At 33.2% G+C, this 27,500-nt stretch overlaps 1 protein-coding gene across 11 annotated transcripts in view; it reads right to left on the bottom strand.

Annotated features, from left to right (window-relative positions):
* The window catches only part of Dmd (dystrophin), a 2,205,817-nt gene that overhangs the window by 724,309 nt on the left and 1,454,008 nt on the right, over nt 1-27,500 (bottom strand). For all 11 annotated transcript variants that reach the window (XM_058572890.1, XM_046425263.2, XM_046425265.2 and 8 more), the window contains one exon: nt 9,316-9,417. In XM_058572890.1, coding sequence (XP_058428873.1) covers nt 9,316-9,417 — 102 coding nt within the window. The remainder of the gene's footprint in view (nt 1-9,315; nt 9,418-27,500) is intronic.

The following is a 27,500-nucleotide window of genomic DNA, read 5'->3' as shown; positions in this document are numbered from 1 at the left end:
TATCATCTATACTCTAGAAGTTATTTATGTTTAATGTGTCCAATGTCATGTCAAAAGATCTCTTAATTTTTTTTGCTCTGAATGCATTTATTAGCATATCAATGAATATACTTACTTTTATTTCTTAAAAAGTGAGTCTTAATCTCAAATATGAACAAAAAAATGACTCTTATCAGTATGGAAAACTACCATTGAAGATCATGACATGTAAAAGATATTTTTCTGACATCAGAAAGCCACCATTAAGAATTAAATAGTGTAAAAGGTTAGTGAATAATGTATCCAGTCTCTTGGTTCCCATGAGAAGTTTTAGTAATTTCACAAGGAAAGAATGATAAGAGGAACTAGAAGCAACCATGCTGATATCAGAAAGTAATAAGAGATAATAGAAATAAGGCAATTAATATAAAAGTTGATAACTAAGATGTAGTAATCATAGTCTTTCAATGAAGAGATTACATTTCAATATATGGTTAACATATGGTACCATGACTCATCATACATCATTTAACTTACAGGAAATCACTTGTACAATCTGAGAGAAAGATGGAGGGAGAGTAGAAGAGGGAAAGGGAGAAATAAAAGGAGAAAGAAGGGAGAGGAGAAGGATAATGAAATCAGAAATTGATTTAAATACTTTTGGAGTGTCTGTCAACTATTCTACTCAACAATCATATGCCCACAGAGAGAGTGGACAAAGAAATGAAAAATTACTAAATTGTGTTTGATAGTTACATTTAAAGATATATATTTATCTTATAGCTTGGCTTCTAAAAGGAAATTGACCACTTTATTTGGGCCTCAGCAGAATAAAGAATGATCTGCAATGATCTTCATCATGTCTCACGTGCATCACTGTATAACAGCTGATGTTATAGTGACAACCCTGAAAATTAAGAAATTTTAAATTACATTGTGATTTCATTCTGAATTCTTGGGTTTCAGTCCTAATTTATTACTCCTAATTGTGTGATCCTTGGCAAATCAGATAGGTCACTCAGATTTACCATCCTTGAAATGTGGATATAATATCACCACCTAACTCATAGCTTTGTTGGAGAAACTAAATGAGATGTTTAATGTGCAAAGAACTCTGTGAACTGTAAAGTACTATAAAATTGTTGGTTAGATATTATGCAGAGCTTAATGAAGCAAAACAGAAGATAGTCAATAAAATTTTTCATTAAAATAGTTACAATAAAAATATTTCAGTGCTTAAAGGACTAGGTTTTGGTTATCTGGAAAATAACATATATATTCAATTTTCCTTTATTAATACATAAACTCTGAAAAGTCTACCCATTTATTCAAATGTTATCTGGCCCAGAATTATTTCCAGATGGGCAAATTAGGGGTCACTGTAATTTCAAATGCAGAGGTGGGTTTTAAAAATTAAGTAGTATCTCTGATGTTCCACAAATGCCTAGGTTTCAAGGGGTCAATTTTTCATAATTATTAGCAAATGAGATCAGTTATGAAAGGCTACAGGTTTTGATTTGGCTCATCACAAAAATATTCTTGTAATTAAAAAATCTGGTTTACTTTAAAACTTCAAACTGATTATATATCATGCAAGTTCTTTTCTGTTTTGTTTCACTTTGGTTTGTGCTTCTCTGGCATGTGCCTATATTTTCTATCACCTCATCTTTTCTATGAGGATGTAAAATGCTTTTAGGTAGCAAGAAAAAAAAATGTTTGGTTGAAGCAACCAGTGCAGTGCTCTTCACAAAATAAATTTTGAACAACACTCAGTAAAAGTGTATAAAAGTTAACAATTTGCTATACATGTTAGCAATCCATAAGCAAATTAAAAAACAAACAAACAAATATGTGTTTAAACTCCAAATACTTTTAAATGTAAAATCAGTGGGATGATAGTTATTATGACCTATTCTTGACTAGATTTCCCAAATTTTTAATCTTTGTATAGGCTCATTAAATTATAGGTCCCCTGCTTTCCTCAGATGAGCTCTGAATTGAACAATATGGATTCATATTTTACTCAAAGTGAGAAAATTTAGTTTCATCATAGGTGATTTTTGCAGTTGTATTTTTTTTTCCATTGTACATACCTTTGCTTGAGAATAGTTGTTAAATGTTAAGACAATTATAACATATGATGTGAAATTTCTTCTTCATGAAAAGCATAAATTAATTGTAAGAAAAGGTGATTTCTTACTATAGATTTCCTTTTTCATTTAAAGTGAAATATAGTTTTAAATTCTATTTGAGTCTGAGATTTTTAAAATTTAAAAATCTTGTATCTTGCACTTCATCGATGCTTGGCATGTAATTATTATCTGCTGAATAAATCAAGGAATCCACTTATGGCTGTATATACATAGACATGCATGTGAACATTGTCATTGAAACACCTATGTCTCTATGTCTGTCTATTTAAATGTATTTAATACAAGTGAGGGCCAGAGGTAAAATTCAAATTTTAAAAATGCTTGCCTGGTTAAAGCATGAGCTACTGAATAAGCCTAAATGGAGACTCTTCACCTAAATACTTCCTCAGAAAAGAATTATCTCATAGTAGACTCTTTATCATGTCTTCTATGTCTCAGTGGCTTTATTTTGAACAATATAGTTACATATTGGTGTGAAATATGTAATATTTCACAAAAGATGCATTTGGGATGCTTATAAAAGCAACATGAGAAGATTTGGTTAAACAAAAAGTAAAGGAAGTCAAGAAAGTTGATAAACCATTAGCAATTATTCCTAGTATATAACCTCATATATTCACCAGTGGTAGAAGTAATTGTTAACAAGTCATTTTTTTTCCTTTGGTACTAGGTATTGATCCCAGGAGCACTCTACCACTGAGCTACATCCCAGACCTCTTTATTTTATTTTGAGACAGGGTCTCACTAAGTTTCCCAGGCTAGTATTACAAGTATGTCTGATATGCCTGCTAAACCTGTAAACAAGTATTTTAAAGATCATTTATAAAAAGCAAACAAATAAGTTAGTCTATTGGGGAATTATAGAGTATTTGTTTAAGAAAAAATGTAAAGGTCAGCTTTTCTAATACTTTGTGAAATGGTTATTGAGGTTTGGGATAAAAATCCCAGTGACAGCAATGAGAAAGTGAAAAATGTCCCTACTGGTAGATGACAAATAACTGTATATATATATATATATATATATATATATATATTTCCTAATTTCTAAGTGAGATATGTGTGTGCATACACACACACACACACACACACCTCACTTAAAAGACATAAACTACAGCGAAACAAGGCCATCTGCTACTACAGAAATGACTACTAATATGAGGCACTGCTGCTCCTTTAACAGTGACATGGTCTACTCTTGATTTAATCCTCTTACCTTCTAGATAAATGTTAGGATACCTCATCATCACATTGACTCTATTTCTTGACAGCATCTATTCCAGACATGGCTTCCACTTACCTAATTCCTGCTTAGAATCACTCAGCCAACTAAACCCTCCTAGAGGCTCTCCTTAAGTCCTCTTACTGAGATGCCCCACAAACTCCCTTGAGTGCTTTCTCCCCATGCTGCAATAAGCTAAATATTCCTAATTTTTTGATTACAGGTATGTTCCTAGTAGTTTTTAGATGGACGACTTTAATAGCATCATGTGGGGATTCTCACAGCACAATATTATAAATAACATAGAAGAAAGACTCTGAGCTCTAGAATTCTGGGATATACACATAAAGAATTTGAGGGCTGGGGATATAGCTCAGTTGGTAGAGTGCTTGCCTCGAATGCACAAGGCCCTGGGTTCAATCTCCGGCACCATGGGAATAAAAAAAAAAAAAAAAGAAAAAGAATTTGAATGAAGTTATTTCATAAAATATAAATGTTGCAAAAACAATATTTGTAAATTAATGTTACTTCATTAAAGGTAAGGTTTGCAAATATGAAAGTACTACACAATTAAGAAGTTAAATATAATTAGACATTCAGCTATCTTATCCATATCCCCAAAAATTTATATTCATAAATTTCTCAAAAGTCTCTTAATAGGGGCTGAGGCTGTGGTTCAGTGGTAGAGCACTTGCCTAGCATGTGTGAGGCACTTGGTTTGATCTTCAGCACTGCATGAAAATAAATAAATAAAATAAAGGTCCATCAACAACTATAACTAAAAAATATTTTTAAAAAGTCTATTATAAATTTTATCTCCAAAATAGGAAAGTGGGAGTGTCTTCATGTTCATACTGTTCATACATCACGATTAGAATTTATTCAACCTCTTATAGTCTTTTGTTTCAGATATAGTACAAACTTCTGTTATTTTAAAAAATAAATTCTATTACTCGTGTATCAATAAATTATAAAATACCTCTAATATTGTTACCTTCTTTCTATAAGTCTCCCAACTCTTTCTGTTGTTATTATGCTTACTGAAAGAGTCAGTTAAAATGGATTTGATCATTTGAAGACAGTTTGTCATCTCTATTGATTTCTGATGTTACAAAATATTGTACCAGTTTAAATGAGACAATATCCATGATAGGTAATTTATAAAATCCAAATATTGTTGTAATTTTAATAATATTTAATTGGGCAACATTTTGACCAACAACACACTAATGAAATTCAGATATTGTTATAATTTTAGTAATATTTAACTGAGTAACATTTGGATAAATAAGACATTACTTGACCTGTTATAGCATATATAAATCTTGATGCATGATGAGACATACATCAGTTGTGAGTAATATGTTAAAGATTGGTCAGCAAAACAAAAAACAAACAAACAAAAAAAACTTAGGAAATTCTTGGAATGTTAAGATATTGATATTGGCAGTAGAACAAACTTGTTTGGTCAAAAAAAAACAAACAAACCCCTAGCTTAATCTAGTTAATTAACAACAAAACAGCTGGGAAAATTAAACATCCCTAGTTGTGATTGACTGTAATTGAAAATGACTAATGATGCTGTCATTTTGCAAATTATATCTGAGGAAATAATGCCTGGAAGATTATACTTGCCCTCTTGAAAATTTGTCTACAGCAATTACTTTGTGTTTAAGGTTGGGTTGAAATCCTTTGACCAAATATATAAGACTCCTCATATCTTATTTTTACTATTATATTTTAAAATAATTCAAGATGAGGAAATAAAATATAAAGTTGATGTAAGCAAGATTTCTTTTGATAATATAAAAACTTAACAATTCAAACTATCTGGCTTCATCTTATCATTTCAGTAAGTGATATTAAATTCCATTAATGCTCTCAGTTCTGATATATGAAAGATGATATAAGCATTTCAAAATCAATATATATGTAAACATTTTAAGAGAAAATTAAAAATGAGTATAAATGGAAGAAAATGGCATTTAAATGCTAAAGTACAAGAGAGTTAAAAAAACAATTTTATAAAACCAAAGAACAAATGGTTTATTCCTTCTATAGTTGTTATTATTGTCACTAATAACAGCCATTTTGTTGCTTTTTAACTGCTAAATGGGATACTACTGAAGACCTAGTAGTGGAAAATGGAACATATTCAAATTGATCCCATTGATGACATTAATATAAAACATTATTACAAAAGGTATAACTTTAGAAAAATTTTAAACAATTTACCTAACTTACACAGTCATCTTCAACAATTTCTGAAGTTAAGATAGAGGAGTAATATACAAATATAGTGAATAAAAGTGTGTATGAGTGTGTGTGTGTGTGTACCCAGTGGTGAAGTGGAGGGCAAAGAGAGAGAAGAAAAGCAAAATAATGATGCTTATTTCTTCAATCATGCGATTCTAAGATTATCCCAGTAATTTTATATCAGAGATCTAGTGCTATATTGATGTCATTCATAGAACTGTCTCATAATATAGTTTTGACTCTTATAGGACATCCTCAAAGACAATAAGGAAGAAGTTGGTTAGTCAGGCATGAAAAAAAAATAAACCAAAAATTGACCATCTTTTAAAGTTAAGAATATCCTACAGAAATTGATGAAGCAAAGAGGAAAAAAAGGAAAGAAACTGAATAGGGGTGACCCCCTCTCCCAATCAGACTCAGCTTAGCAGAATTTAGCAGCTAAACAGACAGGCTGTTTGATACTGAATGTGGAGGTGCCAATAGGTAGTCAATTTCCTATGAAAGAGAAGCATTCTCTGACGTGTCCTTAATTAGAAAGTCAGCAAGCAGTGGACATACTAATTATCCATTTAAATACTGGGTCTTGAATGCACATCAGGAGGGATTTTCATTTTCTTTTTTAAGAATATCACTTTCTTGCTCATAATTGTCATAGTTTCTAAATGTACCTTCCCCCAAAATGTACAGCAAGCTTCTCAGACCCATTTCCCTTATATTGAAGGATGAGGCAGATCAGCATTAAGGAGAAAAAGCATTAGAAATAGCATATTTTATATAAAGTATGTTGCCACCAATTCGTGTCTTCATACATGTACTTTGGATGATGATGTCTATCACATTCCACCCTCCTTGTTAACCCCCTGTCACCTCCCTTTCCCTCCTACCTCTCTACTCTGCTGTCATTTATTTTTTAAAAAAAAAATCAATAAAACATAAAAAAGAAATAGCATATTTTAGCAGTGCACACTCCTGTAATCTCAGCAGCTTGGGAGACTGAGACAGGAGTATCATGAATTCAAAGCCAGCCTCAGTAATGGCAATGTGCTGAGTAATTCAGTGAGATCCTGTTTCTAAATAAAATACAAAATAGGGCTGGGGATGTGGCTCAGTGAGTGGTTGAGAGCCCCTGAGTTCAATCACCAGTACCAAATAAAAAAGAAAGAAATAGCATATTTTAAAAATTTTGATATATGAATTCAACTTTAAAAAAGGCTTTATTCATATACCATCAGAGCAAGGGTTCAACCTTCAGAAAAATTATTTGTAACCTTTAAAAGAGAAAGTTTTGATCCATGTGAAGATTTATACAGCCTTCACAGCTTTCAGCCTTATGCTGTTGAGTGCCACTCTGAACTGTGAGTTTTTTTGTTTGTTTGTTTGTTTTTTGAGCCTTTAGCATTTCAGGCTAGCACAAACCCCAGCTAATATTAAGGTGTTTCTAAGATCATGGTCCATATCAAAAGTTGTGGGGATGAGGGTGTAGCTCAGTGGTACAGTACTTGTGTAGCATACAAGAGGCCCTGGATTCTGTACCCAGCACTACAAAATAAAGATGATGATGATGATGATGATGATGATGATGATGATGATAATGATGATGATGATGATGTTGTTGTTAGTAAACTATTTCTCCAAACTCCATATCTCCAAATCAGTTTTCTCTTTTTGCCCCTATCACCTTTATATGTTGGTTTGTCTCCAAACTCAAGAGAAAAGTGAGACAACAGGAATGAGTTTTCACTTAAGTCCTATTTCTCCCAAATGAGCTGAGTCGGGAAGCAGGGAAAGAAAACTGACTGTTACAAAATGGTTTTAAGGGATGTGAAAGAAAAAGGAAGTTATATTTCCTTGTTCTTTCTTTTTTAGAAAGGTAATTCTCCTTTTATATTACTAATGCAACAGTAAAAAGTAGATAAGCTCAGGTATGCCAGATCTTAGTTCTGAGGTCAAAATGCACCAGGAGTTGGGGGAGGGGATTGTGTGTGATTAAGTTAACATCAACTGCTTGGATTGTTTTATCTATAATAATTAGAGCAAAAATTGTCTAGACTCTCAGTTACAAAGCAAAGGGAATTAAATGCAAATTAGTAATCTTTAATAATTGGTGCTAAATTCTGGCTCATTGTCATAACTATATGGCATTAAGTTTTTGAAGATTAACCAAGAGTAGATAGAATGAATCTATGCAACAGTTCATTTGTCCATGTTATGACTGGCTATAGTGAGAATCAATCTGGTAACTGCTCTAGTGATTGGCTTTCCTTAAAGTATAAATAAAAATCCTGAGGGTTAGATATACAGCTCAGTGGTAGAATACTTTGCTAGCATGCACAAAGCCCTGGGATTTAATCCCCAGCACCCCCCCACACACACACAAAAAAAAACAACCTAAAAACTGAAAAGAACCCTGAAATTTGCTGCTTTCAGTACTGTCTCTAGCTCTCCAATATAAAACACATTGTCTTTTTATGAAAAATGATCATAATGAGCTTGGAATTGGAATTAAATTATTTTTTTTCTGGATTTTAGGACTGAAAACAAAAGTATTCTCAAATAAAGGTACATTTAAATCTACAGAGAAACCCGTGCCTTTTAGCATCTAGTATTTGGATATTATTTATAGGCCCAAACTTTAAATTTATCTAAAGAATAGTCCCTTGTAAGCTATAGGAAAAACAAACAATTTTCTAGAAATGAAACTTGGGCCAAGCACAAGGGAAACTAAGTGGTGACCTTAGAGACAGAGTCTAAGTCATGGTAATGTTGTTTGCAAGGACAAACTGGTTCTGTATAATGAGGTTATTGACCTGCACTGTTTTAGTGCAGTTTTAAACATAAGGGTGAGGCTCACTAAATCTCAGCCTGCAACATTAGCTGAGAAACCAAGACTGATCAATAAACAGCCACCATTACAGGCTCTCGAGGAACTTTCATCATAATGGCAGCCATTATAATTTTGGTCAGGTGCAGCAAATAAGGTAACCTATACCTAATGTCTATTTATCACTGGACCCTCATTTGCAAATGGAAGACATTGATTAGCTGTTTTTTTGAAAACGGACCTGTCTTTCCATTTTTCTCCTCATGTAATAGCCTGTGAATAAATGTGCCCTAGACTTCAAAATGCACAAAGAGAAGGGAAAGAAGGAGAAAGCTTTCACCCAGACCAGCTTTTTAGCGAAGAAAGAAGCAATTACATGACATTTCACTAAAAATTCTTGACCCAATAAAGTACTGAAGCCCGAATGCTGGTTTTCCTTTTTCATAAGAAAGAGCAACAGAGAAAGGAAAGGTCACAGACCATATTGTGATTCTTTACAGCTGTTGGAGACAGACAGTATGATGCAGTAGCTTGATTTGAATTAAGCCAAACAATATGAAAAGCATCAAGGCTGGCAAGCAAAGCAATAAAGCCCCAAAGAATTTAATCTACCTTGAAGGTGGGACTACTTTTTGTGTTGATGGCAGCACACCAGGACAGAAATGAATCCTTTAATGCAATGACTCGTTAATAGCCTTAAGATCACAATATATAAATAGGCTTCGTTGAACAAAAAGACAGCTTTGCTTCTGCTATGGTAGTATGGCCAATATTTCCTTACAAGTTATTTCATTGATTATAAATAGACCACATCAATGGCAAATGTACAACAGGGGAAGCATAACCCATTATGAGGTAATGGATATTGCTAAAGGTTGCTTCATTACCTTCACTGGCTGAGTGGCTGGTTTTTCCTTGTACAAATGCTGCCCTTTAGACAAAATCCTCTCCACATCCGGTTGTTTAGCTTGAACTGCTACTTCAGTTTCCTGGGGAAAAGAACCCATACAGTGCAGATTAACTTCACAGTTAGCAATAAAATTACTAAATTTAAATATACCCTTGGAGACTCCACATGTATTGCAGATCAATTTCTGCATGGTACATAGGGTCTCAAAAAACATACCTTTTGGTGCAGAGAAAAGAAAAATAGAGGTCTCTGTGGAACACACTAAAGTTAAAACAATTGATCTAAAATCTTCTTGAATTGTGTAATAATTGCATGACATTATTATATAGAAACACAGAGACTTTCTATTTTTCAAAAAAGTAAATTTAGACAATAATATGAGGTACAGTTTATAATATGTGCATATAAATTCTGGTGCTAGCTTCAATAATCTCAATCACCCTGATGCTTATTTTACTTTGCAAACTTTTTATTTCACTAGATTTCTGTGCTGGGATTTGGATCTACGATTTTTTTGAGATGTAAATCAAATAATTCTATCTACAACACTGTCGAAATTAAGTTTCTTTCCAAAGAGTAAACGCTTAAAGCACATTATCAAAGCTTATTATTTATCAAGCAGTCAAATTAAATAGGCCTTTGAGGAATGATTAAATTAATTGTTTTATTGTTTGTTTTTCCTTAGTCCGGAGAAGACTGAAGCATGACAGAAAAAAACAATCCCTTTAGATATATGAATATAAACTGTTTTCTTAGTGACTACTGTCTAGCTCTCTTGAAGAAAGAACAAAAGAAATGTGCATAAATTGAAGCTGAAGGAAGTGAAGTTAAATATTACAGAAGACTTTTTGGATGGAACACTTGTTAAACACTAGGATAGAGTATCGATTAATCAATGTCAGGCATCAGTCAGGGCCTGGGCAATCTTCCCTAGAGAGGGGCTCCTGATTAACCCGCGTATCTTCTTCCCTCTTCTTCCCTGGAGCCTCTCAGCACTGCTGTGTGTACGTGTCTTCATGTCATTGTTTCCTTTATATACTGTGTTTGTACCTATTCTATTCTCTCTTCGTCTGTGAGGGGAGGAAACCCTGACTCCACACTACTATATTCTTACATAGCACAGTGGGGTATCTTGCAACTTATGGGTGCTCAGCACATACTCTTAAGGGAGACTATTTCTCCAGTTCTTATTATAATGACTACTAGTGGGAGGAGACGGTGCTTTAGTCAAAAGTGTCTGTAACTTCAAGGCTAACTCTATGTATTAATAGGTATGTGTGCAAATCTCAGTTCCTTTACAATAGAAGCCTAGCTACTTCACTCTTCCAGAACTGCTGATTAATGGTCTTACCACCCATTGCAAGAAAAGGTATTGTTCCTTCAAAGTGCAGTACCCAGAATGACTATAACTCTTTGCTAGAGGTAGAAATAGCTGTGATCTCAGATCAGAGAGATCTGATCTGAACTTGAACCTGTGTTCCTATAAAGTTATCTGTATTGTGGAGTGTGAATTGGGATTCCAGATAAATGCTATGGTTAGACCATCTGAGATGAGTCATTATGGGCCAGTAGGAAGATGGTTACTTGATGCAAGAGTAGTTATTCCCACCCATTGGGTTTTTATTTTATTTTATTTTTGCTACCAAGGATTAAACCCAGAACTACTTAGACACTGGACCAAATCCCCACTCTTTTACTTTTTTTTAAATTTTGAGACAGGGTCTCGCTAAGTTGCTTAGGGCCTTGCTAAATTGTTGAAGCCAGCTTTGAACTTGCAATCCTCCTGCCTCAGCCTCCTGAGAAGCTAGGATTACAGGTGGGCACGAACATGCCCAGAGGGGATTTTTTAAAATGACACCAAAGATCATTGTTTCCACAGCCACACTGTAGCCTCATTTGTGCTGTTCTAATTTCTTTTTTTCTTTATAATACACCAGAAGTAGTCAAATTGTGTATATAATTTGACCATCCCTATAGAATTATCATTTGTGAGAACAAGACACATATTTACCTTGTTCATTCATTATATCTTTGGCAGTTCCTGTGACATATTAGATGCTAAAGAAAAAAAAAATTATTGAATGGCAAATAAATATTGTTGCACTTTAAGCCTGTGGGATTTTAGTTAGGCTGTGTATTAATAGAAACCTTTGCTCATTCAGACAGTTGAGCATGTTTTCATAGCACAGATTATTTCCCCCTCTAAGTAATTTGCTAGAGTTAAATACAGAATCTCCTCTTCTATTTCGAGATTTCCCTTAATTAGTTTAAAAATTTTACATCTTTGTCTTATTCATTACAGATTTAGAAAACCCATTCCTATGATAAATTAAAATGGAGTTATTTTATAGTGAACTAATCTTTTGTTGACTTTATTTTAACCTAAAATTTAATTTCATTGGTATTTTCCTTCTTTGTCAAAATATTTACATAATTTAATCTTCATCTATGGAACCAAAGGAAGATAACAAATACAAATGTTGTAGCAAACAAGTGAATATTTTACATAAGACACCTGAATGTAGGATCTCAAATCAAACATTTTGTAATTACTGCACTTGAAGTATAATAAATAATTCTTAATTTTGATTTGAAATTTCACTGGAAAAATAAACCTAGAAGGGATAGAGGACTGGAATTCCTATAAAAACTATTAACTCCCATGAGTTTTAAAACCTGCAATGCCTTAGCATGGAAAGTCTTAGGCTTCCTTCCAGACATGCCCATTTCTAATTTCTTTTGCTCATTCAGCATAGTATGACACTATTCCTCAGATTCCCTTAAATGTCTACCCCCAAATACAGATAATTAATGTTTTTTATATTTGACACAACTTTATGTTTTATAGTATTTATACATTACAACCTATCTTGATGGACAACAAGCTTCTTGTATTAATCCCACTTTTAGTAAAATGGTTTTCTTAAAACAGTATCATTGGAAAATATGCACTGCACCATCTAATCAAAATATTTATCAAATAATTTTGAGTTTCTACATATGTTACACACTGGGATACAATACTAAAGAAATTTCTAGTCCTCACGCACATGCAGATATGTGTATGACCCATGAATTCACATATGTATGTATATTTTATATAATGTATAACAGCACATAGTCCATTTATATACATGATATGTATGTACTATATATATCCAAATGTGTTAATGAATGTAGATGTATGAGTGTGTGTATACACACACACACACACACACACACACATATATATATATATATTATATATATATATATATATATATATATATATATATATATGCTATGAGGAAAGATAAGATTGTAAGAAAAGAGTGATGATGGCTCTATTTTACATAATGATAAACAAAGAATGTGTCTATTCTCAGGAGGAAATTGAATGAAGAGCAGAGATGGGCAATATCTTACTGGAAAAAAATATTCCAAGAAGAGGGAAGAGCAAGTGTAAAGGTGCTGAGGTGGTGAGGAGTCCAGTTTGTATAAAGATTCAAAATAGTACAATATTCTGCTAACCTACATAGGATATTTTAGACACAGAAGACAGAGAAAAGCTCTTTCTATGATTGATTATATATAGCAAGTTTATAATATTTGTTCAAAACCAACCTAACTTTACTTTTTAAGATGATAACTCTAGTGGCAGATTGGAGGGAGGATAAGAGACTGGTGGATGGAGAATAGTTAGGGAAGCATTTTAGAAGTTCAAGTAATTGTTGAAAAAATAGGAGGAGCATGGATATTCAGGGAGGATCACTCTTAAGATGATGTTGTATCTGTGCAGGATTGGCAGAATTTGATAAGGGAAAAGAAAATGTTGAGAGTCACTGAGATTTTAAAGATTGAGTGAAAGAGACTAGGGGTATAATATGGATACATGAGCCTGTATATGGAAATGCATTAATGTGCTAAGGTTGGGCACATAAGTCAAGGTGCCTGTGAATAGCACTGATACAGATTTTCAGTGAGCAGCTGAAAAATATGGCTGACATTAGGGTAGCCCAAATAATACTTAGAGCTCCAAGTTTTAAGCAGGTGCTTAGTAGATTGACTGAGGAAAAGATGGTATGCCAAATGAATTGCCCAGGGTTTGCACCTACAGAATGTACAATACAGTTGGTTCTCTGTATCCTTAGGTTCTTCTGTGTTCATGAATTCAACCAACTAGGGATCAAAAATATTTTTAAAAATGCATCTGTACCAAACATGTACAGATGGTTTTCTTGTCATCTTTCCTAAGCAATACAGTACAATTGTTTAGATATAATGTGCATTGTATCGGGTTCTGTAAGTACTCTAGAGATGTGGGGAGGTTATATACAAATACCATGTCATTTTATAAAATGGAATATACATCTATGTATTTTGGTATCCACAGTGGTCCTAATCGAATCCCCTGAATATGCCAAAGGACAACTGCATTCCTTGTCTACAGGTCACCAAAGTAGTCTTAGATTTAGTCTTCCAGTGAATGGACATCCTAAAGTCACATTATTTCTCTCCATAGAAGTATGTAGATGAAATAGATGACATTCCTATTGTCATCTCTTTACCGTTTAATAAAATAATGAAGGGTTCAAATACCTGGATGAGATTTACTCTTGGTCCCATAAAAATAGAGCAATGAGTGAGAAAAATCATGTTTAGCTCTAAATCCTTTGTGGTTACATCTCCTTGGCACATAATGGGAAAATCAGATTTCTAATTACATTCATCTTTGATAAATCACCTTAGAAAGACCATTTTGAAGATAAATTTCCACAATTTACTTCCCTATGTTTGTTTTCAGTGTGAGTTTATTAGTTAAAAGATAGGTCAGTTATTTGGGGCAAGATATTGCTTGAAGGGTCAACTGTAGTAAATCCAATTAAATTCACTTAAATATTCTTTAGTATATTTTTTTCTTAAATGGCTATGAGGAAAATATTCTATAAGAAGCTCATAATGATTCTGAAAAAATAGAACAGGTAAAATAAATTTAAACATTTAGGCATGCCTCCATAGAAGTAAACTTGACTTGGAAAAACTAAAAAACAAAACAACAAACAAACAATTCCAGAAAAACCACATGTCTATGCAAAGATATGAAAATGATACTACATGACTGGTGTGATTATACTTTTTATACAAACAGAGATATGAAAAAATGTGATCTATATGTGTAATATGAATTGTAACGCAGTCTACTCACATGTATAACAAATTGGAATAAAAAATAAATGTTTTTAAAAAAGAAAATACTACTAAAAATTTTTAGCTGTGCTGAAAATGTCAACTAACTGCTATGATGATTTTAACTGTTATAATAATATTAACAGACTACGGTTTCTAAATATTTATTGCCAAACATTGTGCTTTTCATACATGTTGCCCTACAAAAATAATTTTTTATCTATTTCACAGATGCTGAGATGGAGAGAGAATACGTCAATTGTTTAAAACCATGAAGCTTGCAGATGGAAGAGTTGAGATTTATACAGGCTGTATCTGTCACTAAATTCCCACTTTCTTCCTCATTCTGGTATATATACATATAGTGTGTGTGTGTGCACGTGAATACACACACATGCACATACATGTGTATGTGCATATATATACATGTGCTTATTATGGCTTCTTGCTAAAATTGGCAGATGTGGGTCTTAATATCATGCTAATTCTTTTTCCTCTTCTTTAACTCCAATACATTATACAGTGTTTTTTTAAGAATACAAATGAGAGAAAATCCTGTCTCTCTCACAGAAAAGGAAATAAATTCTTACACAGACTTGAAAATGTTCCAAGGGTTCCTCATTGTGTGTTTATGATTGCCAAACCTCTGGTATCCAGGTCAGAGAATTGGTCTGAGTAAATCTTTTATCTCCCAAATGGCCTCACATCTTTATATGATTTAAGATAAGGTGAAGAAGGCCACATCTAAAATGGAAACATCACTAATTATAGTGGCCAGTTTTTGTAAGTAGAAACTATTCAATTTCAAAGAACATTCAGATAAGAAAGTCTTCATGGAATTTCAACACAACAAAAAATCCCTCACTTCTAATAATAGAACACTTCCATTTAGGTTTTCTTCTTTGACTTATTCTTAATGTCCTCTACAAACCAACACTGTACACCAGGAGTTAAGACCCTTATGATGAAGAGTTTTATTTTCATGATAATTTGCTACAACATCAAATATACATTTTAAGAAAATGAATTATTTAATTAGTTAATAGAGCATAACCCTTTATCAATGCTCCCTAGGAAAGTTGCATGGTCAATTTTTAAATCTTGCCCTATTAGGGATTTTTTTTTTCAGTACTGGGTGAGGATTGAATCCAGGGCACTTTACCACTGAGTTACATCATTCCTGGCTCTTTTTTATTTTATTTTGATAGAGTATCTTGCTAAAATGTAGAGGATGGCTTTAATCTTGCAATCCTCCTCCCTTAGTCTCTGGAGTCACCTTGTATTACAAGCATGTGCCACTGTACTTGGCTTGCCCTGGTAGGTTTTTGAAATGGAGTAAATCTAAGCACCTTCAGTTTTAGTTCTTTCTTATTAAATGGCTTTACTACTATTGGGCAATTGCTGATTCTACAAGCAGTGAAGCAAAAGTAACTGATAAAAAAAAAGACCCAATAAATCTTTGAAGGTGACAATAGCAAGTCATGTGCAAATTAACATATATTTTCCTAAAATTTGTTTATTTAACATTATTTTTCTTTTCTGACTCACATAGAATTTATTTATCTAATCTGGGTTGAAACATACATTTTTGTAGATTAAATATATTTATTCAGAAACATGCTATATTTTCCACCTTTATTTTATTTTATTTTATTTTTTTGATACTGGGGCTATAGCCCCAGTCATTCTATTTCTTATTTGAGACAGGATTCACTAAGTTGCTTAGGGCCTTGCTAAGTTGCTGAGGCTGGCCTTAAACTTGTGATCCTCCTGCCTCAGTCTCCTGAACCCCTGAGATTACAGGAATGGATCATCACACTTGGCTTTTCCTCTATTTTGAACACTGTATTTCTAATTCAGCATTAAGTTCATTTTGCATGTGTTTAACTAGAAATTTTGGTGTTTCAAAAGATAGTATGCCACTAATAAATTTTTCTTTATTTTACTTCCTTATTTTTAATTTACTGAAGTTTCCTTCATTTTACTTATTCATTTTACTATGTAAAATTAATATGTATTTCAAACCTACTGTAAAGAAGATATAAACAGACTTTTACATATGTTTAAACATGTATTCATTTGTTCATTTGACAAAGACTTATTAAATGTTTACTGTGCTGTAGTGTCTGGCTAATAGCTGGAAATATAAGAATACAACACATAGGCTGGGTGTGGTGGTACACATCTGTAATTCCAGAGGCATGGGAGTCTGAGGCATGAGGATTGCAAGTTCAAGCCAGCTTCAGAAACTTAGTGAGACCCTATTTCAAAATAGAATATAAAAGGGCTTGTTTTCCACCAGGACAGAATAATATATCATACAGAAGTTGTTCTTTCAGCCTGGGTCCTGAATTGAGAAGATATTTGGAGCAGATCTACAGTCTACAATGAAAAGAGACCTTGACTTATCCAACTCATCAGATAGAGCATAGCTGCAGCTAATCTGCAGACAGATATGTAAGTAAATAATAAATGTTTGTTACATTATTGGAATTTTGGGGTTGTTTGTTACTGCAGCAAGAGCTGACAATTGCAATATTATAGTAAAACTGAACGACCAACCAAAAATATATGGCTTTCTGGTATGAAAAGATCAAAGTAAGCCTTGAAAATAAATGTTCCCTGGTCACATATATTGACTGCACCATCTCTCATTCCACATACAAACTATTTGCTAAAAAAGGTAGCAAGAAATGAAAAATGAAATGGAATCAATATTCTGTTAGAGCCTCACTTCTCTGGCCTAGATTTTCAGGCAGGCTATGACAAATGAAGGCTGATGGATGTAAAAACACAACCTTATGTAGTAGAGTTTCTTTCTCTTTCCCCTCATGCTGGGTGACTGTTCTTTTATTTATCTACAATTAGGTTTGCTAGACCACTGTAACGTGGCTCTCTTTCACTGTAACTGTGTGCTGTCAAATATGTGCCAAGCTGATTGACAAAGAATGACAGGTTCTCTCTTTCCATTCTGGAATAATCAAGGGCAGCCCACCAAAGGGAGGCTTTTTCTCTGATTTAGAGATTTATAGATTTCAAAAATAATCTGTCCAAATATACAAAGTATAATGTAGTATTGATTTTTAAAGTGACAAGTGCTGTGAAACTGAGAAGATATAATCTACTAAGCTGCATACTTGGGAATGTTCAAGGACAGCAAAAGAGTGTGGACATAGGAGTGATCATCAAGCAATGAGTTTGACGCTCTTAAAGCTGGCATTTCAAATTTATTTTGGCAGTGGAATTCTTTTAGCAAACGCAATCTTATCAAACCCCTTCAGCAAATTATGTTACTCATTTAATAAATATTTACAGATCACCTATTATGTGCTAGACACTGTTTGGGGTACTAGATATGTAACAGTGAACAATACAGACAAAATCAGGCCAATTCAGGGTAGAATGGCTATAGACAACAGTGAAAAAAACCAGACTAAATTGTTCCTGTCTCCAAGAAGCTTACATTCTAATGGGATGATGTAAGATGAATTATGGTATATCCAAGAGTGAAAAGTACTAAAGAGAAAAAAAAATAAAGCATTGAATATGGATAGCATGTGTACTTATAGGGTAAAGGGAAGTTGAGGTGTGGACGTTTTTGAAAGTTCCTCCAGGGAAAGTCTTACTAGGAAGGTAAAATTTGATTAAAGATATGTAGAAAGTGAGGGAATGAATTAAACAGGCATCTTAGGGGAAGAACAATCCATGCAGAGGAGACAGCAAGTATAAAGAGCCTCCAGTGAGAGTTTATCTAGTATTTCAACAAAAAAGTGAACAATCCAGGATGAGTGGGGTCGGTCTAGTGAGCAAGGGGAAAGTAGCAGGAAGCATAGTCAGAGAGGTTGAGGAAGGGGCAGATATATCACACAGGGCATCTTTGTGAGGACTTTGGGCATTATTCTCAGACTCTGTACCATAGGAGAGTTTTCACAGAGGGGTGATGTGATCTGACATTTTTGTGGTGGGTACTGGGAATTGAACTCAGGGGCACTTGATCACTGAGCCACATCCCAAGCCCTATTTTGTATTTCTATTTAGAGACAGGGTCTCACTGAGTTGTTAGCACCTCACCATTGTTAGGGCTGGCTTTGAACTTGCAATCCTCCTGCCTCATCCTCCCAAGCCACGGGGATTACAGACATGCACTACTGACTTATTTTCATTAGTGCATTCTAGTAATACATAACAGTGGGATTTATTTTGATATATTCATACATGCATGGGATATACTTTGCTCTATTTCATTCCCAAGAATTTCCCCTTTTCATCCCCTCCTCCCACCATCCCCTTTCTCTATTTAATATATTGGTCTTCCATTAATTTATTATTTTTAATAAGTGTATTAAAGATATACAGAAAAATGGAATTCATTGTAAAATACTCATACATGCACATACTGACTTATTTTTTAATAGATCATTCTAGCCACTGTATTAAGATTATATTTAAGGAATGCAGTGTACACATAGTAGATATGAACAGATTCCTAAAGGAGTTAAATTTGCATTGCTTAGAGAGCAGTACTTGTCCATGGAAACCAGAAGCCCTTGTTTGGAAAATCTTATACATACAGTTCTTAAATGAGGGCAAAATCTCATTTAGTTTAATAGAAATACAGAATACTGCTTAAAAGATCATTCATTTAAATTTGTACTCCTCAAGTCTCACTATTTTCCTAACCTATTGGTGAATAGTTATCTAGGTTATCTAGCTTACAATTCTTGCATGAATTGAGAATTTGTAAGAGAGACCTTGTGGCCCACAAGGCTTAAAAATTAACCAAAAATATTTGCTATCTGGCCCTTATAGGGGGAAAAAAAACTGCTGATGTAGACAAATGTTTAGGGCCAGGCTTTGTGGTTCTAAAGATTTTCAAGTATACACAATCATTCCACAGTATAAACATACATCAAAATATCACATTGTACCCCATAAATATAAATGTCATTTTCCAATTAAAGATAAAATTTTTACTGGAGTAGTTTTGATTTGGAGAATATCATGCTAAGGAAAATAAATCAATCCCCAAAATCCAAAGGCCAAATGTTTTCTCTGATATGTGAATGCTATTTCACAATAAGGGGGGGCACTAGGGAAGAATAGACATACTTTAGATTCTGTAGAGGAGAGTAAAGGGAGGGGAGGGGATATGGGAACAGGAAGGATAGTAGAATGAAACAGACTCAATTAACTTATGTACATACATGACTGCATGACTGTTGTGATTCTACAACATGTACAATCAGAAAAATAAGAAATTATACCTCATTTCTGTATGATACATTAAAGTGCATAAATGCATTCTACTGTCATGTACAACTAATTAAAACAAAATTTTAAAATTATAAAAAAGATAAATTCTTAAAATTTTTATGGGTATATGTTTTTAATTATCAAACATTAGGAATAAACATGTTTTCTTTTTAACTTTTTACATAGATTAATAGTGATAGTCAAAAAATTTATAATTATGCTTAAGAGCTGAGATCAGCAATTGTTTTATATAAAGGGCCAGATAATAAATATTTTACGCTTGGTTATGTGTTTCCTGTCACACCAGTGTAGCATTAAAGTAGCCAGACACAATAAATAAGCAAATAAGTTTGCCCCAATAATTTTTTTACTTACAAAATAGGTGGAGGGCTGAATTTATTACAGTGTGCCTGGAAATAATCAAACTAGGGAATAAAACACCTTAGTTCTAGGCTTATTAATCCATGAGTTGGGGCAAGTCATCTAACTCCTTTGAGTTTCAGTATTGCTAATTATATAAGAATGCACAGGTAATAATTTCGAGTAAAGAGTCAACAATATACTCTGTTTTTCTGCATAAGCATTTGATCTTTGATTAATTTTCTAGCTCTACTGTCCCTGGAAAATTGATAAAGTTGAAACGTCAAATGTGTTAGCAGGCAATTGATTAAAAAGTGATCCTTATTGTCAAATTACACATTCCTCAGATGTTCTATAATACATGGCCTATAAGTACCTAATGAAAAACCTTAGTTCTTTTGATTCCATAAGTGCAGCAACACTTATAAATGAGCATGTCCCTGTTGTGCATCTTAGAAATTCTATGTATGGTATCAGACATCAGCTCCTAAGGCACATGAGGATTCTAGGCCAGGGTTGACCCAGGACCTGCATGTGAGTCTCCTTTGTTTGCACCTGTGCTGCCATCCAGGAATGGGAAGGTGCTACAAAGTGAATTGCTTTTTGATGACTCTGTGGATGCTGCACAAAAGGCCGTGCATTCTAATTCCACTGTTGTTGCTGAGTGTGGTTAATGGTAGTTTTGTTCAGTTGCACCTAAGAAAATAAGACTTCTTGATGAATTTTACAATAATAAATTCTAAGACCCATGTTTACTCCCACAGATTAACTACTCTGAAATTGGGACACATTTTATAAATGGTTGTGTGTCACAGTCTAATTGACAGCACTTTTTCTTAGTGACAAATAAAATAATTATGTATGTTCTAATTAATGCTGTCTTAAAAACAATAAAATGTGGTATGTAATTAGGTCAGGATCAAATTATTTAGTTCATGCAAAGGTAACATTAACTGGTACCATTTCCTGAAAACTTCCTAAGTGCACACACTCTGCTGTGCACTGAAGATAAATCATTTCAATTAATCTCATTCTCTACTGCAGAACCTTTCAGCAAACATTATCATTTTTCAGACTAAAAGACTAGGGTCACAAAAGGTTAGAAGACTTGCCCAAAGCACAAGCTAACATGTGGTTGATCTTAAGTTTGAACTCTGTTCTGCCTGATGCAAATGAGGCATATTTAATTACTGTACTATAGGTTCTATAAATTTGTTTAAATATGGTACCAATGTGAATTAGACTTTATTTTATGAATCCCAGGACTTAGAACCTGAATGAAGAAGTTTGACGAGAAATAAACTTTAGTTTAAATTAGTTTCTCAATCTAAGACCTAGTAGCACTTTCGGTTGGATCATTCTTTCTTGTAGGGAACTGCCTTGTATACCGTAGGATGCTTTGCAGCATCCCTGGTTATCATTCACAAGATAGCATAATACTTCCTCTTCCCTCATGTGTGACAACCAAAAATATCTGCAGAAATTGCTTAATGTCCCTGGGGGATATAATCATCCCTGATAGAGAATCACTACATTATTGGATATATGAATGATCAAATGAACAAATGTCTGCCTGTTCATCGTCTATGTTTCCATATGACTTAATATGAATACCTTTCCTTCCATTTTCTTATGCCAAACATGTGTGAAAGTCATCTATTAATATAATCTTTCAAATGTACTACTAAACATTATGATTCTTAAAATTGATTTGAATGTGGCTCTGATGAAGTCTAATCATAATCACATGTTTTCAGTTTCTAGATAAATTGTTCTTAAACACTGTTTTAAATATCCCAAAGGGATTAGGAAACACGATGAAGTCTAAGGAATAGAGAAGTACATACAACAGAAAGGAATTCTGACATATCTCAATCATGGTCTATAAAAATTGCATTATTTTAAACCAATACAGCACATCTCTAAGTTATTATCCATATGGTAATTAGACATAGTTCGTCAAATTCTGACAAAATATTTAATAAAATGTAAACATTAATCAGTAGTTGGGATAATTTTTATTAAAGGAAAAGTAAAGAACAATTCAATCTTGACTTCATGATTGACATGCACTTCAAATAAAATTAACGATTTTTTATACTATAGGTATAATACCAAAATTATAGTCATTATCTACAACAACTTTTTCTAAATTATTCCAAAACTTATAAACTCAAACTATCAAGTAGAAAATTGAATTAAAGTTGTGTTCATAAAACCATTTTGGGGGCTGGGGTTGTGGCTCACTGGTAGCGTGCTCGCCTAGCATGCATGAGGCATTGGGTTCGATCCTCAGCACTACATAAAAACAAAATAATGAGTCCGCCTAAAATTAAAGATACATAAATAAATAAGTGTTTAATAAAACCATTTTCTCTTCTGAATAGCCTTTCCTTAAACACAGAGAACAAAGCAAATGTAAGCATTTCTAAAATCAAGAAAAAGAACACATGACAGAATAACTCTCCTTCTTTCATTCACTCAATATGTCAGTCTTCATCTTGGACACCGGGTTTTCATTTATACTGCCATACTTAATTTGTATACTCATAATTCTTAAGATTTCTATGTGTTCAGCTAAGACACTATTTTTCTTTGCTCTACTGAAGAGTGAATGATAAAGTTTTAGGTAAGAAATATGAACCTAAAGAGAACAAAGATCTCAGAAAAGAAAATAATAATAAAAAGAAATGTGGATCTGTGTCTTAGATGCATATAATCCAGAATTCTGCTAGAATCCAGAATAAGAAAAGAACTAATTAATAAGAGAAAGTCAATAATCCAATGGAAAATTGGGCAAGAATATAAAAAGTCAACTCAGAAGGAAAAATTCAAATGTCCAAAAAACATGAAAATTTGTTCAACCAGGGATATATAAATTAAAATCATAAATTAATGTCATTTCTTCCTGCTGGTGCAAAAGCAAATTTACTATATATATTCAAACTAAAGATGTGAATACTCTAATTTAGAATCAGCAATTTCACTTCAAGGCATTCTCATATAGGTTCATGAAGAGACCTACAACGAATGTTCTTCCAGCTTTGTTTACATTAGTAAAAATTGGAAGCAACTTAACTAATCATTTGTTGTTAATCTGGTAACCATGTTGACTATTTTGTTCCTCTTAAAATTTACAATATTTTAACTTTTGCTTCTCTATTTTAATGCCATGTAAGATATTTGTTTTTATTTTTATGTCATCCAAAATTCTATTTAACCTAGTCATAAGGAAAGTAAATTCCTGTTTTCAAAATTAAATTATTGAAGATATAAAATAAAATAAAATATAATAGCAATGCTAATTCTAACAAATCTGACTTCAGTTATAATGGCATACACAGAATAATTACCAAATGCCATCTGTTCTGTTTTAGGTGAAGTATAGTGTGTATTTGTGCCTAATTTTGTATTTGTATTATCTCTCCAATTAAGTAAATCACTAATACTTATTAGTATGCTAATACTATAAGATATGCTATAATAAAGGTTACCATGAATTATTAATTTTGTTTCTTATCACCTATTTCATTAAGTAATTTAAAGAACAGAGATGCCTACCTATCTATATTTTCTCTATAAGTTATTCATAAAAGCACCTTCAAAAAATCTTGAATATTAAAAATAATATGCACACAGGTCTTTGTCATTTCACAAGTCAACAGGTAGAATTTTAGTTGCATCCTACACAGTTTGTGTTTACATGTGTTGTATTCTGAATATTAACAGAATTATAAATTCCAAGAACATCAATCTCATTTCAATAACATATTACGTAATTGATTATTATTACAAATGCATTTTGAGCTATTTAATAGCAAACTTCAAACTTTATTAAGTAGTCAAAGTTTAATAATTGAGATTGCTTTTATTAACTATGTCCTTATGATTGGTAAATATTGAATATTCATTATATCTGGAGGAGGCACTGAAATGTTCAGAAGTTAGAAACCATTGCTTCAGATATATTAAACGTGGAAGCTCTACTTTTTTATATGAATTGTTTTGAAATTACAGAGCAAGTTAAACACATTCACATTAGGTAATAATTCAAGCAGTTAACTTATTCCTAGGGTGTTTCTTTTTCAAAATAAATATCAGATATGTATTAAACAAGGACAACCAAGAAGAATGAGGGAAAAGAGGCTGTGAATAGGAAAAGAAGAGTAGCTATGTGGCAATTGGGAAGTACTTGGAATACAAAAGTTACTTTTGAGTCAAGTACAAATGTGCAAAAAATAGCAACATCAAGTAACATTAATTAACTTTAAGTTTGACTTATATAACAGGGGTATACACACATACATATATGTTACTTAAGTTAATAATATACTCTTCTTTTCAATAACAGAAATTAATGTAGTAAGTGAAGCCTCAGGATACAAATGGTTTATTCAAGAGGAAATTTTACTATGATATTGCTTTTTTTCCCCTTGTATGGTGATTGAACCCAAGGGTCCTTTATCACTCCTTTTTGCTTTTTATTTTGAGACAGGATCTCACTAAGTTGCTTAGGGCCTTGCTAATTTGCTAAGGCTGGCATTGATCTGGTGATTATTCTGTCTCGGTCTTCTGAGTCCCTGGGATTACAGGCATGCATCAGTGTGCTTCATTTAATTTATTTCTAAGTATCAAATTCAATGCACTAAAGATTGGTTATGTCTTCATTGGAAAGAATCATCTGACTTTTTATTTTCAAACTTGTTTTGCCAGTGTGAAATATATTATAAAGTCGCATAAAACACAAATTTATCCTGGGGAATTTCAATATATTAACCTTCCTTAAGTTTTTTTTTTTTTGTTTTTTTTTCAGAATGTAACCAGGTGGGTGGCACATGCCTGTAATCCCAGTAGCTTGGTTGGCTGAGACAGGAGGATCACAAGTTCAAAGCCAGCCTCAGCAACTTAGCAAGGCCCTAAGAACTTAGTGAGGCCCTGTCTCAATATAAAATATAAAAAGGGCTGGGGATGTGGCTCAGTGGTTAAATGCCTCTGGGTTCAGTCTCTGGTACCAATTTTTTTTCAGAATGTTATAGAGTTTTATTAGAGATATTCATTTTTAAATTAATTTCACCTGCCATTTAGATAACTTTTTAGCTATCAAATATAAGTGGAAGTTTAATTTGGTCTAAGTTCTTGAGATGGCAACTAAATACTAAAATAGCTTTATATAAGTATTTATTAAAGAGCTGTTTTCAGTGTTAAATGATATATGTGTGTTTATATGTATGTGTGTATATATATGTATATACATATATATTTAGTTTATTTACTTTTAAAAAATGAAGTAAAAAAAATTATGACCATTACTTCTGGTGCTTTTGTTTTTCCCCACAGCACATGAATGTTTTACCTGTAATCACTAAGTCCACCCCCAACAAGCACCACCAAATAAAATGTAATGAGTCACTTTATGTTGCTGTAACTTCTTGGCAGACATTCTTACTCATAATGATACTCATGCTTGTTTTTAGAGGTGTCATAATTATGTATTTAGAATTTTAAGTATTCTTCAGTGGTAACTATCAGATTTAAGGATCCTTTTAGTAACCGATATAGTTTAGTGAGCAGAGCACAGCATTTCCTGATAAAAATACAACTTCACAGCTAGGAGGTAAGCAAAGTAGACACTCACCAGGCCAACAAAATTGCAATGTTGCCAAGAGCATAGGGTTCTAGGGGAGTACACGGACCTGCAAGGGGAACTTAGGTATTGTATGTCTTGTAATTTTCCCTCGTCCATCAACCCAGCTGCCATCTTGGGGAAGAGCAGGAGGAGAGCAAGAGGATCTAAATGACTGACCATTTATCTAAGAACCAACTTCTAAATAGAGACCCATTAAATTATTGTTTCAGAATAAGCCAATTTTCTCTCACTACCCAATAAAAAGGTGGGTTTTAAAGATCACTGAGGGAAAGAAAATGGAGAACCTGCCTTTGTATGAAAGGACATTTGACCCCAAGACATACCCATATACCTCCTGCTGTATGTTTAATATAGATAATGACTATTTGCCTACTTAAGAATCCATAACAGTTATCAAAGCATGGCTCATCAGACCAGCAGCATCAGTATTATTGGAAACTACAATTTACCAAGATTCTTAGCTTACTTTAAGTGCATTAAAGTTCAAGAACATGGCTCAAGATAACATATAACAGACATGGGAACAAATGAGTGTAAACCCCAGAACTCTAATTCATTTCCATACTTAGGGAAATAATATTTATCTTTAAATGCTATAGTTTTATGAATAAACAGCTACATAGAAACAGCTTTATGAGACAACCAAGAAAGGCAGCAGAAGGTTGGGGTCATAACTGAGTGTCAGAGTGCTTGCCTAGCATGCATGAGGCACTGGGTTTGATCCTCAGTACCACATAAAAATAAAAAACAAATAAAATAAAGGCATTCTGTCCATCTACAACTACAAAAATATTAAAAAGAAAGGTGGCTGAATCTTTTTTAAAAAGTTATGATTAGAAAACTGCACTGCTTTGAACATTGCAAATTGCAAGTGCACAGTACCTCTGAATGTATATGAAATCCCAGCCTGATATTTTCTATCAATACTACCCCCTACTACCAAGGCTGGTTACTGGCAAGCTCCAAATCTTCCTTATTTAACTTCCATTGTTTCTACCCTGTATTCTGTCTGCCAATCAAAGTCACTCCTTGGGAAATGTGGTTTGTAACCAGGTGGTCCATTCATTCACTTAAACAGAAATTATTTGAAAACTAGTGGAAATGTTTCCATCTTTCTACTCCTGCACACATAGGAAACAAAAAAGCATAAAGGATGCTATTCACATGCAGGGCAGAGCTTTCTTTAGTGTACATTTAAAAATAATGATAACATTGCTTCTGATGTTCTTACATAACTTCCTCTAAAGTATCATTATCTACACTTGGCTTTAATGGACCAGTGGAAGACTGCTAAGTAAAAAAATTAAAATTCTAGTATGCAGTAAAACTGTGATATCAAAAAAGTATAAAAAAATTTAGGATGACAAAATGACTCTTCAGGGTATATTTGGAGCCAGAAATGATCTAGGATAGGATAGGACTGCTTTGGGATAATATTGGTGAGGGCAAATTAAAAATGAAGACCTTTTAATTCCTATTGGGTTTGTTTCTTATATGTCAAGAGGAATAACATTCTGACTGCAAAGAACAGAACAAATAATAATGAGAGGGAACTAGTGTCGAAGATGGGTAAAGAGATTAGAGAGCCCCCAGCTGCTCATACTTAACTCTTTTGATCTAGATAAATTACATCTCAGGATACTAATAAAACTGGCAAGCCAAATGACAAACCATTATGGGTGTTCCTGAAGACTGGAAAAGTACAGCTTTGATTTTCATAAGAAAAAATTAGGTGT

Source organism: Marmota monax, unplaced genomic scaffold (genome assembly GCF_021218885.2).
Source record: "Marmota monax isolate L192 unplaced genomic scaffold, Marmota_monax_Labrador192_F-V1.1 WCK01_AAM20220418_F8-fsc00075, whole genome shotgun sequence".
NCBI classification, from domain to species: Eukaryota; Metazoa; Chordata; class Mammalia; order Rodentia; family Sciuridae; genus Marmota; species Marmota monax.
This window is presented reverse-complemented; position numbering and strand designations above follow the sequence as displayed.